Source organism: Mixophyes fleayi, chromosome 10 (assembly GCF_038048845.1).
Source record: "Mixophyes fleayi isolate aMixFle1 chromosome 10, aMixFle1.hap1, whole genome shotgun sequence".
Taxonomy (NCBI): domain Eukaryota; kingdom Metazoa; phylum Chordata; class Amphibia; order Anura; family Limnodynastidae; genus Mixophyes; species Mixophyes fleayi.
In genome coordinates this window covers 56,851,965-56,872,524 of record NC_134411.1, presented here as the reverse complement: position 1 = coordinate 56,872,524, position 20,560 = coordinate 56,851,965, and the positions used below count along the sequence as shown (strand labels likewise).

General features: G+C 40.0%; 1 protein-coding gene across 2 annotated transcripts in view; it reads right to left on the bottom strand.

Moving 5' to 3' along the window:
* Positions 1–521: 521 nt before the first annotated feature.
* Positions 522–20,560, bottom strand: part of CTCF (CCCTC-binding factor) — a 39,315-nt gene continuing 19,276 nt past the window's right edge. For both annotated transcript variants that reach the window (XM_075188808.1, XM_075188809.1), the window contains exons 3-11: positions 19,819–19,989; positions 19,191–19,324; positions 18,700–18,820; positions 16,560–16,709; positions 14,863–15,023; positions 10,951–11,133; positions 10,283–10,430; positions 2,251–2,445; positions 522–2,054 (exon numbers count right to left, since the gene is read on the bottom strand). In XM_075188808.1, the coding sequence (XP_075044909.1) occupies positions 1,870–2,054; positions 2,251–2,445; positions 10,283–10,430; positions 10,951–11,133; positions 14,863–15,023; positions 16,560–16,709; positions 18,700–18,820; positions 19,191–19,324; positions 19,819–19,989 (1,448 nt within the window). In that variant the 3' untranslated portion in view covers positions 522–1,869. The remainder of the gene's footprint in view (positions 2,055–2,250; positions 2,446–10,282; positions 10,431–10,950; positions 11,134–14,862; positions 15,024–16,559; positions 16,710–18,699; positions 18,821–19,190; positions 19,325–19,818; positions 19,990–20,560) is intronic.

Sequence of the window (20,560 nt, the reverse complement as noted above, 5' to 3'; positions counted from 1 at the left end):
CAGGCCAACAGATCCATCATCCACATTTTCTTTTGTTATCCCCTGGTTGTCAGATAAGGAATACATTGTTTGTAATGCTTGTCCCAGAACAGTGGCACAATTATACTTTGAGTTCTTGCTAAAATAGAACTGAACACCGCTGCTTTAAAAGAAGAGTTTCCCCTACAGTAGCCATCACAATGGCAGCATGTCACATTTTCCAATTCATCAATAGATGGATACATCAGGTACTTCTTGTTACTTTTACAGCTTCCTTAATCACAGAAAGCACAAGAAATGTTTGCAGAATAATATGCCTTGAAAGTTTCGTTTACAACCATTACTAAAAATGTAGTTTTACATTCCTGTCAAAATTAACATTTTCATTTAGTCATCAATGTTGCTCATGACTTTTGCAGACTGTTGGAAATGGCATGGCAATAAATGACTGTTTTTTCCCCTATTCTGTCTGCTGTATTCTAGCAAACAAAAAAACCCCGAAAAACTACATGTGTTTGGTTTTGAAAGTATTACACATAATCCTACATTAATCATTTATTAGCTGTACATTCGCATTTCAAAAATCCAACTTTATGCCCATCACAATATTTTAACAATTTATGAATGTTGGCCTCTTCAAATAATGAAAAAGTTCATTCAGGAAGTGGGGAGGGAACAAAATCCACATTATTACCATATCCAAATATCTAATCTGATAACTCTTGAAAAGCAGTACACATAGTGGGAAATTATAAATCACAGGCTGACGGAATGGATGTGTGTTTTAAACATGATGCATTATAGAAATGTTCACACTGTATGAATCCTATGTGAATCTCGAGTAATAAAAGAAAAAATATATAGTTTAAGAAAAAGGTGTGTCTAAAAATAGCCTACACCACTGAATCTATGGTCAAGACTCATTAACACAAGCTGATGTATCAGGAGACGTTAAATAAAAAATAACTACGCTAACAAATTCAGTGGATTGGAGAAATATATCAGTTCAGAATTGAAAAGGTCATCATAAATCGGAGACAATATATGCATTTCCTAAATATTTAATCTTCCCATGTCAGTAATTAAAATTACTTTGACTACTACATCTTTCCACAGTTATTCAAACTTCTTGATAGAAAAAGATTAAAATATCAAAAAAAAAAAAAGTTATTTACAGAGTCATGTTTTGCACAACAAAGCAAAATATTTGAAAAAACAAAAAGTAAACTTTAAGCATGCTATATATATATATATATTGGTGGACAACAATGCTCTTTTCAGGTGTTACTCTGGGAACAATCTAGTAGTAGTATTTCAAACCTTAATTTGCATTTACAATAAAAAGGGTACGCCTTTAGTAGAATTCAATGTTCCCTAATACAAACATACGACACTTTAATGCAAAAGTAATAGGCAGCTGGTATATATACTTTTTACTGTAGTCCATTTGTAATTTTAGTTTACAATGTTTTGTTACACATGCCTACTACCAATTTAAAGGAAATGATTGGCTCAAAAGGAAAACCTTTTGCAGTCTTTAAATTAGGAAAAATGCTAACTTCAAATCTCAATGCAGAGACATAATAGAATAAGCAACAGTGAAAGTAGTTACTCCTCAAATTAAATCTCTTAAAATGCAAATAAAGCTACAGACAGCTTTAGTAAGTCCATGATTTCCTGTATCCAAACATTTAATAAGTTATCCTTTGTCAGCCAATGTGCCTTGCCAGTTTATTCCTTTCTGTGGGTATGGTAAAACAAGTCCTTAAAATTAACTGAAAGAAAAAAAAATTTTTTTTTTTTTTTTTTTAAAACGTTTTCCATAAAATAGAAGTGAGCCATTTAAACATAGCCCGAGTTAGTTCAAATCAAAACTGAATATGTCCATCATCACCGGTCCATCATGCTTAAGATCATCTCTGGAGTGAGGACTCCATTTGGAGCTTCCACTGTAGGAGGAGGTGGTGGAGCCTCTACTACCTCATCTGCTTCCATATCTGATTCTTTCTTCACATTAACTATGATGTTCTCAATGGCTCCTGTACTTTGATCCTCCACTTGAATCACAGCTGAAGCTAAAAGGCGAAATATTAAAAATGCTGCGGTTAAACTATCACGAAAAAAGGTTTTAGCTGGCTTAATGAAAACATGTATCATAGCTTTTCTTTAAACAGTATAAACAATATTCATAAGACCAATGTTTAATTTATCTGCAAAAGTTAGTTTTAAGCAGATTACATATGGTATGGAAATTATTCTAAATAAGCATACTTTGTTTTGGTTGACTGGCTTTTCCAGGGGGTCTTCCTCTGCGTTTTTTTGCAGGTGGCGGAATTGGAATTAGGTGCTGTTCAGGTTCTTGCTCATGTTCAGCTTCTATCTCAACTGGAAGCTCATCCTCTTCATCTTCATCATCATCATCTTCATCGTCGTCATCCTCTTCCAGATCTGGTTCAGCATTATCCTCTGAAAATGGGAAGGCATTTTAATCTTAACTTATTACACTTTAGTCTAACTTAATTGCTGTCAACTTTCCAGGTTCAAAACATATACATATTATAAATAAATAAAATAAATAAAAAAAAAAAAAAAAAAAAAGATAAAAAGTGTAAGCTGCAGATTTCAATCACATTGCGGGGGGGTGCGTGGAGAGTAAGATCCTATGGGGAGACAGAGCCCTATGAGAAGTGTCTTGTCACGAACGTGTTTGCTACATTAGCCCATTTGGTTGATGATTTTTTTGTGTGAAAATTCAGGATTGTATCTGCCACATCATTGCCTGCTACCATATATTTATATTTCCTGGACCATGCCCTACTGACATCCTACTCAACCCATAATTTCCAATACATCCCTTGTCACCAGATCATATCACAAAGATATTGCAATCTGAGTGAATTACATCTCAAGCAAATTGACAGTAGAAATGTGGGAGAAAATGGAGAATTATACTCACCGTTAATTTCCTATCCTTGACATACTCCATGGCAGCCCTTACAATGGGTCAATAACCTGATCAGCTAAGTGTAGACAGGATGAAATTTGCCCCACCTGGATCCCATATAAAGGCAGCTCCTCCTCTTCCGCAGTGTCTTTTGTAACTTCCCAAGCTTTCCTATAACATAACTATTAGAACAAGGGTGGGAAAATATAGGACTGCCATGGAGTATATAAAGGAAAGGAAATTAACGGCGAGTATAATTCTCAATTTTCCTTTCCAAATTTCCTTTCCTTTCCACAAACCTCAGGTAAGCCCCCTCGAACAAAACAAAAAATGCTACACTGAACTAGCCTGTCATACACTTGCTGATACAGGAAGAAAAGACACTGAGGAAGAGGAGGAGTTGCCTTATATGGGATCCAGGTGGGGCAAATTTCTTCTTGTCTACACTAAGCTCATCAGGGTATTAACTCATTGTAAGGGCTGCCATGGAATTGGGAAAGGAAATACATGTAATAATGTACTCCCTATGGTAGCTTACATGGATATTCATTACTAAGGGGCTGTTACCATATAAAAGCACAAGACTGCAGACTGCTTTTATACAACTCACAGAAATGACAGTAAACTTTTAAGATCAACAACAGTAGTGTGGATTGTTTCTTAAAACAAAAAAATTGCTAATGAACAGTGAAAGGAAGGCATCAGAACTCTATTACATTTATACAAACACCACTTGTGTATTAAAATTGTTTATGGGAATATACCACTTTTGAATGGCGATTTCCCCAAGCAAGCAAAACAAGTATTAAAAAAAATTCACACACGAATAATGTGTATTTAATAAAGATATATTTAGATAATATTTATATCTGTATATAAATATAGGATACATTTTTTTATTATTATATCAGCAACAACATTATCATTACAATTGCACCTATGAATGGATGGGATATATTAATATCCGTGTGGCTGACAAGGATCAAATTGTGGCGGCATCTCCAAAACGGCAGGTCTTGTGGTGTGTTCCCAGGATGCAATGGTTAGTTCCTACCAAAAGTGGTCCAAGGAAGTACAACAGTGAACAGGCGAGAGGGCCATGAGCACCAAAGGCACATTGATTCTTGTGGGGAGCGAAGGCTAGCCCATTCAGTCCAATCCTGCAGAAGAGATACTGTAGCATAAATTGCTGAAAAACCTAATGCTGGTTATGATAGAAGTGTCCAAACACAGTGCATAGCAGCTTGCTGCGAATGGGCTGCAAAGCCACACACCAGTTAGAGTGCCAATGTGGACCTCTGTCCACCACTGAAAGCACACGAGCGCCAGAACTGGACCATGGAGCAAAGGAAGAAGGTGGCCTGGTCTGATGAATAACAGGGTTTTTTTTGTTTGTTTTTTTACATCATGTGGACGGCTGGGTGGATGTGCGTTGTTTACCTGGGGAAGAGATGGCACCAGAATGCACTATGGGAAGAAGGCAAGCCCATATAGGCAGTGGGATGCTTTGGGCAATGCTCTGCTGGGAAACCTTGTGCCAAAGCAATCATGTGGATGTTACTTTACCATGTAACATCTACCTAAACATTGTTGTAGAACAAGAACACCCCTTCATGGAAATAGTATTCCCTGATGGCAGTGGCTTCTTTCAGCAGGGTAATGTACCATGCAAAAAAAAAAAAAGTTCAGGAATGGTTTTTGATTAACATGACAGAGTTCATGGTGTTGATTTGGCCTCCAAATTCCGCAGATCTTAATCCGATTGAGCACCTGTGGAAAAACCATTACGACCCATGTAGGACCTGGCCTTGCAACTTATAGGATCTGCTACCAACGTCTTGGTGGCAGATAGCACAGGATATCTTCAGAGGTCTTGTGGAGTCCATACCTCGACTAGTCAGAGGGGGACCTACACAATATTAGACAGGTGGTTTTAATGTTGCTGAACGAAGTATATATCTCCACATAAGATTCTGTCTTACTAAATATCTGCTCTCTCCTTTAACATTCTCAGTGTTGCAAAGTTCCAGAGAAAAGTTTATGAAAACATGTAGAGACCATGCATTTCAATGCAAAAGCAGGATTTTTGTACTTAAGTCCTTGCTAGTTCATCCACTGACTGATCATCTAAATATAACCAAACAATCAACTAGTTGATTGCTTTAATGTAGCTAAACTTCTCGTGGGCATCATATGTTAGATCCAAGACGTCACAAGTCTTCCAAAACTCAAGTCTCATAAGCCTAAATTTTCCTCTGAAGATTGGTACTGGAGCAATGCCAGGATGTCCCAATTTAAATGAAACCTAGAAACTACCTTAGGACAAAACTATCCCCCTTTTGAGGCTAAGTATCACTCTACCCTCCTGAAATAAATATCTGTGGAGATTTGTTATGCTATCAAGACCAAGTTTCAAATCCTGAGGAGCTATAGGAGGGATGTATGGAAGTTGTACATTTACAACTACCTGCAAAAAAGTCAGAATTTTTTACAGAAGGTAGTCTCATTTCACCATCCAACAAATGCAGAAAATCAGCCTGCCAATTCTCCACCCTTGGAATGAGTACCACCAACAGTGTCGGAACATTTTCTTCCGCCCAATGCGGGATCTTGTTGGTTTTAGCAATTGCAAAGGAGCCCTGATGTTCAATATATGCCACTGCCATGGCAATGTGATTAATTCTTTATGGGCTTTCTACGCAACAGAAGATGTTCTCTGACTACAGTGATTAGCACTGCCCTTTGTTGTAGCACATTTATTGGAAGCCTAGCTCTCCGCAGGAGACCAAACTACGGAAAAAGGACATTTACAGACTTAAACCGCCCAGCACCGAAGGCTGGCAACTGTGTTCATGACTGTCCAATCCAAAACGACAGAGGGATGGCTTTTGTTGAGAATGCAATCTGACCACAAAAGGAGTGCATGGCTCATCTTTGGAGACTGTTTGATGAACTGGCTGGTGAGCTGATTGTGGGACGTCTTCTGTTTCGACAAACTCAATCTGCAATGATCTTGAATGAAACTGCATGGCTTCAAAAAGGTCGAAATCATCTTCCCTAGGTTTTTAATGCCAAATGAACAGAGATCCGTTTGAGAGCTAGTAGTGGCTTTATTATTCTGCACAATGAGTATCTTGTCCTGGGGCAAGAAAATCCTTTGCTGTTGACAAGACTCTGGATAGGAACTGTATTGGATTATGGATATTTGATAATCCATCCATGGGATTCTAATGCGTGCCATCTCTTGCAAATGATCTTTACGCAATGCATGGGACCGCAAATTAATCAAGATATTGCCCAGATAAGGAATGACTGACACTCCGTTGGATTATTATTACTGTAGATTTGTAAGGCGCCAGAGCGCTCCACAGCATCGTACAGTAGGGGAATCTGGGGACATACGCGTTTGAAAAACCATCCTTTTTTTTTTCTGAGCGCAGTTAAAGATTTGAAGGCTGTAGGAAACCCTGATTGAGCATGGTAGGGAATTCTATAATTCTATAAGCACAGGATGAAGTCTTGTAGGCGGGAGAAAGAAGTGGTTACCAGAGGAGACACGAGGCACAGTTCAGCGATAGATCTAAGCAGGTGACAGTGTATTTTAATGTTTTGGTAAGTGGTGGAGCTGTGAGAGAAGACTTGCAGCAGCATTTAGGATGGATTGAAGGTTGGATACATGGGTGAAGGGAATGCCAAATAGCAGGAGGTTGCAGTAGTCAAGTCAGGAGATGACGCGAGAATGGATGAAAGTTTTGGTAGCTTATCAGGTAAGAAAAGTGTATATTCTGGAAATATTTTTAAGGTGAAGTCAACATGACTGGAAGAAAGTCTGGATGTGCGGAATAAAGCATAGGGCGGAGTCAAATATGACAACAATGAAGCAGCCTTGCAAGAGTTAGGAAATTGTGGTACTAACTGTGAGGGAGATTTGAGGGGAGGTGGTGACCCTGTGAGAAAGTAAGATGTTAAGCTCTGTTTTTGGCCATCCATGTGGAAATGGTTACACAATATAGTACAGAAGGTGAGGTCAGGGAGCATAAAGGTGGTACTGGTGGCTCAATGAGCCAATTAGTTCCCCAAGAAGATTTTGACTTTAAAGTAGGTGGAAAAATCATGGGCTGTGAGGGAGGAAGGGGGAGGAGGTGCAGATGGCAAAGAGGCGACATAGGTTAGAAGACTGGGTGGATATTAAGAGATTTGAAGCATGTTTGTTTGGCAATTGAAAGAGCAGCAAGTAAGATGAAAGGTTTAATTTATTATGGAGGAAAAATAGGTTAGGAACGAGATTTTCTCCAGTGGCTCTCTGCAGTGTGGCAGCACTTTTACAAATAACGAGACTGTTTGGTGTGTCACGGTTGGGGTTTAGATAGTCAGAGCATGTACATGGTAGTTGGAGCTGCATTGTCTTGGGATATTATTGTAGAAAGAGGCAGCCTAAATAGGGAAGACAATATATTCATAGGCGACAGTAATTTTTGTAGAACTGAAAAGTGGATTATCTTAAGGGAACATAGGTGTCACTCTGTACGTGTTTATTTGGGTGCAAGGGGGGGAGGGAACGACGCATGCAGTAAGGAGAGGCTGAAGGAAAGGAGATTGTGGTCAGAGAGTGGGAAGGCCAACTTAGAGAAACTAGATCCCAGTAAGTGGGAGATACCAAAGGAGGAGGTGAAAGTTTAGTGCAGGAGACAGTGGAATTAACAGTGGGGATGTTGAAATTGCTTAGTATGTTGGTAGGCAGGTCAAATTACAGGAAATAAGTGAGTCAGGCCACATAGTTCTCAAGGAATTGGGAAACTGGACCTGGGGAGAGATAAATGAGAGCAACATGAAGTGGAGAGAATAAACTAGACTGGTAATGTGGACTTCAAGTGAGGAGAATGGGGATCAGAGGGGATGACTTGGATGGTGCAGCCTAGAGAAAGTAGAATACTTGCACCACCACATTGTCTGTTTCTGGGTCTGGGAGAGTGGCGAAGGGATAGTCCCCCAAAAGGAGCGCGCTGCAGGGGATGAAGTCAGAGGAGATAAGCCATGATCTATCCCTGATCTATGATGCCTCTCCACACAGAAATCTGAAGTGGAACCGAGTAGCAGACAAACTGTCACAGGTAGACAATCGGTCTGCCATGGTAACTGACTGTATGAAAGCTTAGACGCAGCTTGTCTGGCTGCCCGAGCCTGCTTGTTTCTGCTGTATGTTGAGAGGAGCAGAGACTTGTCCCTTCACGGTCAGGCCCTGTGCTTTGCTTGCAGTGTGGGGAAACCAAAACCTCAAACTTGACAGGTAGAAAAGAACATAGCTTCCTTTTAAGAGTAGTGAATAAAGAGCCTTCTTATACTGCACATATGCCTCCCAAGCCTTAAGCCAGAGAGTATAGTATGCAGACCCCCTGAAGTAGAAATACAGCTCCAATGGAGCCCAGCAACCAGTGCTACATCCTTCAATATTCTGACTCCTCCCAAATGTGTTAAACTGCAGTCCAGTAGACCCAGGTCCGATTTACTGAAAGGCTCACAAAAGCTGCTCCACACCTTTTTCCAATGCCTTGTTAAACAATGCAGAGGCTAAAATGGATGTGAGAGACTCCATTCACAACATAAATGGGCTTAATATGTTGAATTTCCACTCTATGCCATCACTGTGGGCAGCAGCAATAGGAATAGCAGTGGTCTTGAACAATTGCGTTATGAGGGCACCTACTTTGGGTGGGGGATTCCTATTTATCCATGTGTAAACTTGGGAAAGGATAAAGTCTGCAATATGCACGATAGTCGAAACATACATTCAGGTTTTGCCACTGTTCCACTAGTAAGTCCTTTATGGAAAATAAGTGAACCCGCATATTGCCAGGCAAGACAGACTCCTCACAGTCATAATTACCTAATGCTTGCTGAACAGCCTGTACTAAATCATCCACACACTGACATCTAGAGGAATTATCATGGTCGAAATCCACAGCTGCCTCTCTCTCCTCCTCCTGTAAGGAATCCAATTCTGAACCCTCACAGGACTGGACTACAGCAGAACTGACATTTCGGGTCTGAACTGGAGAGGCGAAATGTAGATTCTGCTCTAAAGAGGAGGGAAACGTTAACTAGGCCAGGCGGCGGGTCTAAAATTGCTGACTGGGTTGAATGGTCACTGGGTCAAAGGACTCCGAGTTGGGAGACTTCAGGCGAACAGATTCTCTTGCTGAGGATCAGCAGAGGAGGTAGAAGAGAGGTTCTATTTACCTACCCCTCAGGGACAAGTGGCAGGCTGTGTGAGCTCAGTAATGCACTGGGCCAAAGATTTAGCTGCTTTTGACACTCTAAGGCTCCCCCTGAAAGCGCGCACTTAGTTCTCAGCCTCCAACGCTGTGCAGAAAGCAAATGTCAGATAAATCTGGAGATTGAATTTAAATTTTTAAAATTTATAAGATGAAAGAGATAAAGATGACAAATGTCACTTTCTTTTTGTTAGCGTTCTGTAACTAATACTTCCCTCAGGAGAGACAATGAGCAAGAGCTGCAAATGCCTGTCTGAGCTTTGGCAGGCTTTCCTCTGTGAGAAAAGGTTGGTAAGGACGATGTGCTAGGCTGTCTGGGATTTAGCACATCCTCAAAGGCAAAAAATTAAACAGTCACAGTTTAGAGGACAGACCCCCATTGGCAAGACTGTGCCTAATGAAAGGCTGCCATATATAGAAGCACATACATTTGCAAATGTGTGCAACTGAGACGTTTGCATTTTTATCTACAGTAGAAATAGCAGATCTGTGGCTGGCTATAGCAGTGTGCTGGGAGATCTCTCTGTGTGTTTGTTCCTTTTAGGATAACCCCCACCCTTTCACGCACCTGCTACAGCCTATAAATTGATTGAGCAACTTCCATTTCTTTACATATATAGAAGTCGCCACCTCCCTAATACTGCACGTATTGTGGGATCCCATCTACAAGCCAGTAGAAGGGAATTTCGTTTATGCACCCACAGTATGTGGTCCAGCACCAGATGGCAGTTTAGGGTCATCTAGTCACTATCTGCAGCAGCAGTTACCAGGATACCCCCAGAGGCAGTCTCATGTAAGGAACAGCAGAAAGAGGCACCGAAACTGTACTGCTTCAGCTCACTACTGGGCCAACCTGCAGCCATGAGACTGTATGGATGCAGCTGGCTGAGGCAACCCCGATTAAAAGCACCTTACTCATCCGGGCACCTACTTGTCAATATTTCATGCTTATTGCACTTAAACTGATGTTAGTCTGTGCAGTCACTTTTAAACACCCCTTATTTGTTAAACTCAGATTACTCAAGCTGTAAGGGTAGTTAATTAGCACTATTGCTCCATTAAAATAAGTGTGTATTGGTGCTCTTACCACTATCTGTTGATCCCTCTTTTTTGGAACGCATCTTTCTCTTACGGCCACGCTTCCCTTTTTTGTGTACTGCTTCTCCATCACCTCCATTTTCACCATCAGTACCATCAGGACCGGTGCAGTTATCCGCATGTCTTGACATTGTATTCTGAGGAGGTTCAGAACACAATAGGTTTAGTTTAACCCTTACACACAACAGAGGTATAGAGAAGACAAAAGGGCTGAGTAAAAGGGGTAGCCCAGTTTAAGATACTCCCAGATTTTAACACCTACAAGTACCTAGACCTGACACCTAACCATGCACAGAAGGTCTGAAACTGCAGTTTTTCTCCCCTGCCTCTTTCAATTGATTTGCTGTTTTAAAAGTGAAATCTCCAATAAGTAATACGGAATCAAGCATCACATCTACTAGGTTACCTAAAACAGACAGCAACATTAATAAATGATATATGGGAGGAAAGTACTCTGATAAATCCTATGTTGTTGTATGTAAGCAGATTTTTATTCCGAAGAGCTCGTAAATAAAAAGTTAACATTAGTACTACCTAGTGCCGAAATATTTTATTTATATCATTCCATTAAAATAACCCTTCTAAACAAAGTACTTAGAATAAGAATGGTGAATCCCAAATTCTAAGGAGGACCTAGAAACATATAATAAAACTCACCCTGCGTGTAAAGGTTTTCCCACACTTGGAACAAACAAATGCAGCAGGAACAAAGCTAGGATCATGGTATCTCTTGAAGTGCATGTCCAGCAGCTGTTTCTGGCGGAAGGTTTTATCACAATGGCTGCAAGCATACGGCTTCTCTCCGGTATGGGTTCGTTTGTGCATTATCATATGACGCTCCTGGATAATAAACAAAAGCGGGAGGTGGGGAGGAGAGATTAGCCCAATATGTCCAATTCATACAAGATTTTATAATGCTTTTTATATCATCTATTTATTTATATAGCGCCACTAATTCCGCAGTGCTGTACAGAGAACTCATTCAAATCAGTCCCTCCCCAATTGGAGCTTACAATCTAAATCCCCTAACATACACACACACACACACACACACACCGACAGAGACTAAGGGGAATTTAATAGCAGCCAATTAACCTACCAGTATGTTTTTGGAGTGTGGGAGGAAACCAGAGCACCTGGAGGGAACCCACGCAAACACAGGGAGAACATACAAACTCCACACAGTCAAGGACATGGTTGGGAATCGAACTCATGACCCCGGTGCTGTGAGGCAGAAGTGCTAATCACTAAGCCATCATGCTCAAAAATTACCAAATTTGATGTTATGTTTATGGAAATGTACACTAGTTGCACCAAGAAATAACTAGATTATCTTTGTAAGAGAATCATCTAACTTAAGATAGAAAGGCCATGTATGCTATCGACTGCATTATGGTAAACAATCGTTTGTATAGGACATACAGCTAGCATGATCACAGTTCTTGGAAAAAGCATAGTACAGTGAAACACGTTGGCGTTTCACTGAGCACCTTGGACTCATGTGGTGAACTCATTAGGCTGCCGTCCAACTATAGAAACTGTCCAAACCCCAAGATTTAGAAATCAACAGGCAGTTAGCAAATCACACCCCATCAATTAATGAATTCAGGGAACCGCATGTGTTCGAGCAGCTACAATACCTGTTAACTATTTTAGGAAGGTACTGATAATTTATATCCTCCTAACCTAGAAATTTTGACAGGGTTAATTTATGATCTCATTAGTTGGATTGCTGAATGAATGGAAACTAACGGAGTCGATAAAACAATATCAGTCTGGATCCATCTATAAATCATAAAATGTCCAATCCCAAAGTGAAGTATCAATTGAATGAAAACAGGGAAACACGCACAGCCATTTTAATTCACTGTTTCATTCACAATCACTTTTGTATGTTTTGCTGTTTTTAACAAACATAAGACTATTTTAGTTCAATTAAATAAATGTCAAGATTTATTAACAGAGGGGTATATATAATAATTATTAATTTGGTAATTGAACAAGACTGTAGTGCACCAATTTACGCTAGTTATTTTTCTCTTCTTGTTTGGCGACCAGTTCTTGCTGGGAGGAAAGGAAATATTGCAGACAAAATACATTTTAGTCAAATTTAAGTCTAACACCTTTCAGTGCCTTAGGTCTGAGAACATTTTCACACTAGCAACTTTGGAGAAAAGGATTTTTCTACTTCCATTAAATCCTTTTTACTGAATCCATTGGGGGACAGTGATCCATGGTGTATAGAGGTTCCTATTTGGCTTTGGCGTTTTAAATACTCAATGTTTTTGCTCCTCCCTCTAGATCCTTTCCTGCAGGAAAATCAGTTACTTTATAACAAAAGCTCAATAGGACATAACCAGAGAGAACGAAGCCAAAGAGAAAAACCATCATCCCCAAACAGTTTAACTTTAGTAAACGGTTAACAAGAGAAAAAGACTAATTTGGGAGGGCGCTCAGTGTCCGCTTAAAGATGCAGAGAAAAGGATTAAATGTAGATATAAAAATTAAGTTTCCCCATACATCCTTTTGAAGGACAATGCGGACACGCTCAGCCGAAGCTCAGTGCCAATAATGCCCTAGTAAAATGTATCACCACATTGTAAGGAGAAAGTTTCCTTGCCCCAATGTAAAAGTGGCAAATCACAGAGGGTGATCCATCGAACTATTGCTTGTTTTGACGCAGACCAACTTCTTATCCAGGCAACATAGAAAAACAAGAGTACCAGTTTTCGTACACTTGTCCTTTCAGAACGAGTCTTCAAAGACCTATCATCCAATGAGGAAAGAGATCCCTTTGCCTCCAGAGGAATTTCAACCTAGTGCTGGAACTTAAAAACCACTTAACTGCACTATCCTCAAATAAAAAAAAAATCAGATATAAATCTCCTCCTTGTGTTATTACCACAGCCCGGAGGGTGTAGAACTGGAGAACAGTTTTACCATGTGAGAAACCTCACCTCCACTGAATAAAATGGTTTAACACTGCATGATGAATTTCTTCCACATTTTAAAACAGACTAAACATTTTTTTCTTGCCTGTAGAGGTTCCTTTAGTTTTGAGCAATGACCATGCCATGCCAACAAAGTTCGTTCTTCTAGATTTGCATGAAGAATTGGGCCTTGGCGAAAGAGGTCTGGCCAATGAAGTAGAGGGCCATGATTGCTTCTGTTGTGATCAGAATTTAAGAATTACCATAACCCATTTTTTTTTTCAATCTTGTTAAGGGTGCAAGCAATGATAGAAAATTGAGGGAAGACATACTCCAATTTCAGGAACATCTACCCCCTCTGTTCCTGAAATTTTGTGACTAGAAAAATATATGGCCATTTTGGAGTTCTGATTTGTGGTCATTGTCTATTTGACGGAAGCCGAACGTTCTTGATAACAACTGAAGTATTTTTGATGCAGAGTACACTCTTGATGAAGCTTACTTTTGGCTGAACCTCACGATCATGTGCCTGTCTGCCACATGAAGTGCCGAGAGCGACTTCAGGGTTCTCTCTGCATAAGTCATTACTTATGCCATCATTGTCCTGCTCCCTCATTGTCGATCTATGATGGTGACAACTGTTTTCTTGAAAAAAACCTTGACACTTTCCCTGTAAGAGGATGAAAGGACTGAATTGCATTCCAAAGTTTGTGCATGCAATTTCTATTTGTTCTGTGACTATGCCACTCAACAAAAGATCAACACTGTACTGTGCAACTGTATTGTCCAACTATACTGGAGTTCCCAGGCATTACAGACTTATTTGAGATGAAGTACAGATCAACTGGAAGCAGAATTTCACCCCAAAATACTTGAAAGGGTTAATCAGGAGGTGGCTATAAATGCAGGGATAATTAGGCATTATGTGGGCAAGTGTGATCCCACTGTTTAACACAGCTCAGCAAAGTACATTTCCCAAAGCCCAGCACTGTAGGTGGTCTGCTGGCAATGTGAGAGAGAAGGCGCCAGTGACAGCCCCTCTACTGAGCAGGTCCTAATCCAGAGATACTCTAATTTAAGCAACCTACCTTGGGGCAGCCCTACACTATGGGAACCAGAGGTGGAATAGAAGTTGACCACTCTAAGAGGAATTTTCCATATCAGACAGTGCTGACTAGAGCAGTATGTGAGATGTGGTGAGCCCACTGGTACTTATATGTGATATGTGCTGTAATTGCTACAGCATGTTATACAATAAAATATTTCAATTAACAAGTTTATTGCATAGGTAATTTACTCACAGATATAGCAGGTGTGCCAGGCTGCCTCTGGGCAAACCAGCGGGCGCGGAATAACACTTAAATTTTTAACCCAGCATCATTACAATCTTTGCCCCACTAGATTTTAGACTAAATTATCTTCCACACAATACTAGGGTCCTTATTTCTAAGAAGCCGCTAAACTGAGTGTGTTTTTGGACTGTGGTAGGAATTTCACACAAAAGGAACTAAATCAGAATCAAATCCATTGCTTCGGTGCTGTGAGGCAATATAGCTAACCACTGTTCTCAGTAGCTGCAAACTGTATAACAAAACCCCTGCAGGTCACCTGATTTAATGCAAAAGGCAAGTGGCCATACCTGTCTGCAAGCATATTCACACTGGTCACATTTGAAACGCTTTTCATTTTTGTGAGACTTTTGGTGCTGAATCAGGGCATAGCGCTCATGGAATACAGTCTCACAATAGCGACACTTCTTGCCTTGCTCAATGTAGGAATGTTGCTTTCTTAGATGAACCCCTTGATCAAATGGAAAATATGTTAATGAGCATACAACATTACTTAAATCAAATTATGTATATTATAGAGCCAAGTATACCTGAAAAGTGTTTATACTAAATATGTCTACCATGCTCTGGCACACCCTCTGCAGCATGTTGACATGTTAGGAAAGAGGAACCAAATTGAACAGCACCAATTTTGGAGAGTTATTCTATAGGAATGCACTATGGGGATTGATGGATTTATACATGGGGCAGGAATAGTGATATCATAGCCATTAAAATAAACGCAGTCTCAGCTTTTTAAATTGCCTCAGATGCCACTAGGACAGTGTCCTAATATGGCAGGGGGAGTCTGCTATCTAATGGAGTAGAGAATAAATATTATTATTGCAATGTATTTTACCTTCATGGTTCATATTTAAAAATGCCATTACAGAAGTTTAGTTGTCCTTTAAAAAAAGGATTGTTGAAGCTAGTGTCACACATATGCATCACTTCCAAAGCACAATCAAGCACAGATGAAAACTCCAACTAACAAGGTTGTAAATTAAAGCAAAAACACTCCAGATTAAGATATGCTGCATCGCTGCCCCTTTATGCCATAGCTATGTAAAGCTCAATCAACTCATTCTGAATGCGCATCCGTACAAAACCAGCAATATAACACAAGGTGCCTCAAGAGTTAACACGAGATAAACATTATCCCTCCTTCGCAGTCCTGATGTATCCACCTTAGAACTAATGCTAGAAAACTGTTTTCAAAGTCACAATGGAACAAAAACTCATCCATTCTGTTATCTATTCTGTAAATTACTGCAAGCTGCTTTTATCTGGCATTCCCTTCACAATCTATACCCAATAAAAAAAAAGTCTAAAATGACCAAGCAAGTCTAATCTTTCTCTCATGCCTATCTGCTCCACAGGTCCTCCAGAACAAAAATGAAGTTACCCACCTTTACTACAAAGCATTCACCACCACCGATATCAAACCTCATCTTGAAATACTCTTGCATGTCTTCTTAGACCCACTTCTGACCTGCCACTCACTTGCTATGACGAATCACCCCACTCCCACCTACAATATTCTCTCTTCTTAACCTTTGTTTTAAAGGTCTGCATTTATTTTGTCTACCTTGTATATACCTTTTTAACGCATGCTACATTTTCCCATGTCTGGCACTGCAGAACACCATGGACCTTCAAAATAAACAATTATAATACCATAGCAAGTAGACAAAGTGTTAAGCACATGGAAAGTACTCCTCTAAATTTACAGTTGCACTCATACTCCATGTACAGCATTTAGTTTGTGTATGCTATTAACAGACAAGACATTGAAGGTGACATTCTCTTCACACATGCAAGCAGTAGCCTGTCAAATCAAAAATACTGTTTTCATAGTACAGTTTATAAAACACAAATACACAGAAGTGTTGCCAAATCAGTAATGTAAAGATTGAACATTTAGCAAAAGTGAGATTAAGATAAGGAGTGTGTACATCAATGCAAAGTTACAACTACATTTCAGGCAGAAAGAATCACTAATACTTACCCAAATCACTCTTTCTTGCAATAACCGTATCACAATGCGGACAGTGAAATTTAGCCACATTTTCAGTATGCTTCTGTAATATATGCATTTTCATAGTCCCACTCTGTGTAAAGCGAGCATGGCAAATATAGCACTCATATGGCTTTTCACCTAAGGAAAAGGAATTCAATAAAATTTCCAACAAACAAGAGAATCTCTGCAACACACAAATTAATAGATTTCTCAATTATTTAGTCTAAACATAGATTGGAGCAGGTTAGAACAAACATTTAACACTAGCATTAAGCTTGCCACATGCTGTCATTGGTGTTTCAGCACTACTGGAAGGATCACAATGGGCTTATTTATTACATCTAGACGACTACACACGCAGTTGAACGTAATAGTCTAGCACACCAGTGATTCTGTCCAGCAGACAAGCCAGATGTACGATACCAGCTCTATATCTTCAACCTAAACTACTGTCGACTAAGGCTAGGTACACACTACACTGTTTTCAGAAAATTATCGGGCCAATCAGACGATAAACAATTGATTGGCCCGATATCACGTGTACCCTGGAACGATCATTGTTCCAAAGCACAGATAATCAGTCGGTCTGATTGGTGGTGCTGCTTAAAAGATGTTTTTCAGTGATGGAACAAGGTCAGTCCAATTCCGCAGTGTGTATGCACTCTGCAGAAATGGAACGACAGATGAGGGGATGGGGACAAGCACACATACCTTAAATAACTGGAGAAGAAGTGTTTCTGCAGGCCGAGAGCATGGGGGATGGATCCATGCGGAGTGAATGTCTGACAGACAGCCAATTAGATGCATGTTCTGGCATCAGCTGAAAACTCTTCATATCCCTTTGAACTGTGCCACGGAAAGGCACACATGACAAACCAATGACTACACATCTAAATTAATTTAGCGACGAGATTCAATCCCTCTCCAGTCCCCTATAAATTAACAGCAGAAGCTGCAGCCTTTCAGCAGAAGACGCTCAAATAGAGCTGAAAGGGTTAAATACGTTCAGCCCCTTTAAGAAAAACAATGACCTGTGTGTGGGAGGAAGGGCCGTATCCTGCATGTCTAAAGGTGGGAGGATTACCATGAGTCGCTCCAGACTACAGTGCTGTGTGAGTATCCCAGATAGCTCCAGCTCGTGTTGTGCAGATCAATGCTGTCTGGAGGTGACACACCGCTTGTTTATGTAACATAAGAACTGGAGGCCAACTGATCGCACAGAGAACACAGGGAAGTGAAAAATAAATCAAGGCAGCTGCTTGGATTGAGTTCTCTGTACAGCACTTTTGACATTAGGGCGGCGACATTCAGTGACACGCTGCGTGAGAGAGGTGGATGCTGGGTCCCGGCGCCGCGCGGATTGGTAAGTTTTTGTGTAGTTTTGTTTTTGCTATGGATGGCGCGCAGCAGAGGGGGCAGAGGAGGGGGGCCTGGATGCAGAAGGGGCAGAGCGCCTGGATGCAGAAGGGGCAGAGCGCCTGGATGCAGAAGGGGCAGAGCGCCTGGATGCAGAAGGGGCAGAGCGCCTGGATGCAGAAGGGGCAGAGCGCCTGGATGCAGAAGGGGCAGAGAGCCTGGATGCAGAAGGGGCAGAGAGCCTGGATGCAGAAGGGGCATTTTTGCATACAACTAAATAAGTATTTCTGTCCTGACCTAAATACTTACAATTTTTTTTGAAAACAACTACTTCTAAAACATGACTGCTCAGTAATTATTTTGGAGGGGTGCCTTGAAAAAATTATGGAGACTCTAAGGGTGCCGCGAACTGCAAAAGTTTGGGAACCACTGCACTAGGGTGAGACAGGCTGTTTCCTTCTGAGTATTGCAATAGTTCACTGAAGTGGCAGAATCAGGAACTTTTCAGCTGATGTTTATGAATGGTGAAGAGCATAGATCTGACAGTAAATCCTGTAAAACTACAATAGTGTGTACTCCGGAATCTGCCTGCTAATTGGAACTTCAGTCGTCCAGTTCAGAAAGTCGCTAAAGATAACAAATTAGTCTAAAGATTTTGTAGTGTGTACCTAGTCTAAGTACGGCTATGTAAATACAATAAAACTCATAAAAGGTCACAATGTGTTCAGAGGCTTACAATCAGATTGGAGATCATAATATAGGGGAAGATTACCAGAGTGGGTTCTCATGTGTCTCTTCAGTTTGTAGGTGTCTCTGCTGGCATAACTGCACAAACTGCATTGAAAAGGACGCTCCCCGGTATGTGAACGGATGTGTCTCTTCAGTTTGCTTACCTACTCAAGAAATTCAATTAATGATACTGACTGCTCCCATGGTCCATATAAAAGAGCCACAAAAATTAAGCCTCGTCTTAACAAAGGCAAGTTTAGAACAAAACTTCTCATATAAATCAAACATTTCAATGGTTTTATTTACAATACTGTTTTACACTTGTTATGATTGTGAGACGAGCCTGAATGAGAATGCCTTATTGCTAAAATAGACTCACTTGCCCTAATTAGGGACACAGATGAAAGGAAATGAGGGAAACAAATCTGAATAGGAAAAAGGCATGATATCAATAAAAAAGCTTAAAAAACAAAACAACATGTATTTAGAGCGGACATATGGCTGAAACACCTTAAACTTGCTGTTACTACTTACCTCAACACTGGCATAATCACACATTGAACACTTGAAAGGTTTCTCATGTGTATGTTTGTAACGGCGATGCCTGACCAACTCGCCACTGGTCACAAAAGCCATGTCACAATCAGGACATTTATGAGGCCTAGTACCTAAGAAAAAAAATAAAATAAACACCAACATTGGAAATGCTGAACAATAAAACTGAAAGGGTAAAGAGAAATGAATCAAGTCATCTGGGTGCACATGACTAATGAATTCAAATAAATTAACAAATCCGTGAATATCCATTTGATGTCAGAAAACGGCATATAAGTGATGAAGGTTGCAACTTATATCCATGTAATACAATCAGGCACACTCTCAGGGTCCAGCATATATGATAACTAGGAAAAATACTATAGCATAGTCCAGGGGTCACGAAACGTCATATCTGCAAGCTATTTTTTTTTATGTACTGTATGGAACTGAAAGACTAGGGTAAACAATTTTTGTTCTGTTAAAGTAAATTAATGCCAGTATTAGAATATTGGTAATGAACTTTTCAATGATAGTAAGGTTAATCCTCCATATGCTGTAAAAACTAAAAATATAAAGAGAAACATTTCAACTGGAAATTTGTACCACCTACAAGTTGAACACTAACCTGTATGAGTATTGAGATGATTCCTAAGCAAGGTTACCGTTCTAAACGCTCTACCACACAGGTGGCATTTGTGAGGTCGTTCATCAGTGTGACTTTTCATGTGACGATCGAGGTTTGAACGTCTGGGACAGGTGTAACTACAAAGCTCACACTGGAAAGTCTTCTTTACACCTAAATTGAATATAAAAGTAGTTTTAGTTACAATTGTTTGTACAACTCATCCACAAATTAATTTTACTATAGCAGATTTGTAAACTATGTATGTTTCACAATTTAATGTTCCCAATAATAAGTGTGGAGAACCTTATGATAAGAAACAGAAGTGTAAGATCTGCTGGCTTCCAAATAAGCTGATAGGGTGCTTCAAATGTGTAGAAACAAGATGTCTCACATATAGCCACATACGGAATAAACAAGTTTCTTTTATATTATGTGTCCAATATTTAAACCACATAACTAGTGTTACAATTGATGAAACCCTTGATTGAATGTTGAAGTGTAAATGTAATAAACTATATCTTGGAATAACAGTTAGGTATCTGAAAACATGCTTTTTAGAACAGAATATTATTATTATTATTAATTTTTATTTATAGGGCGCCACTAGGTGTCCGTAGCGCCGTACAGGGACAAACGAGATTACAATACGAAGTGAGACAGCACAGTACAGTAAATAATAATCACAGTAACTCAGTGAGCTCAAAGCACCGCTAGAGGGGCGGAGGAGGGGAGAGGGGAAGAA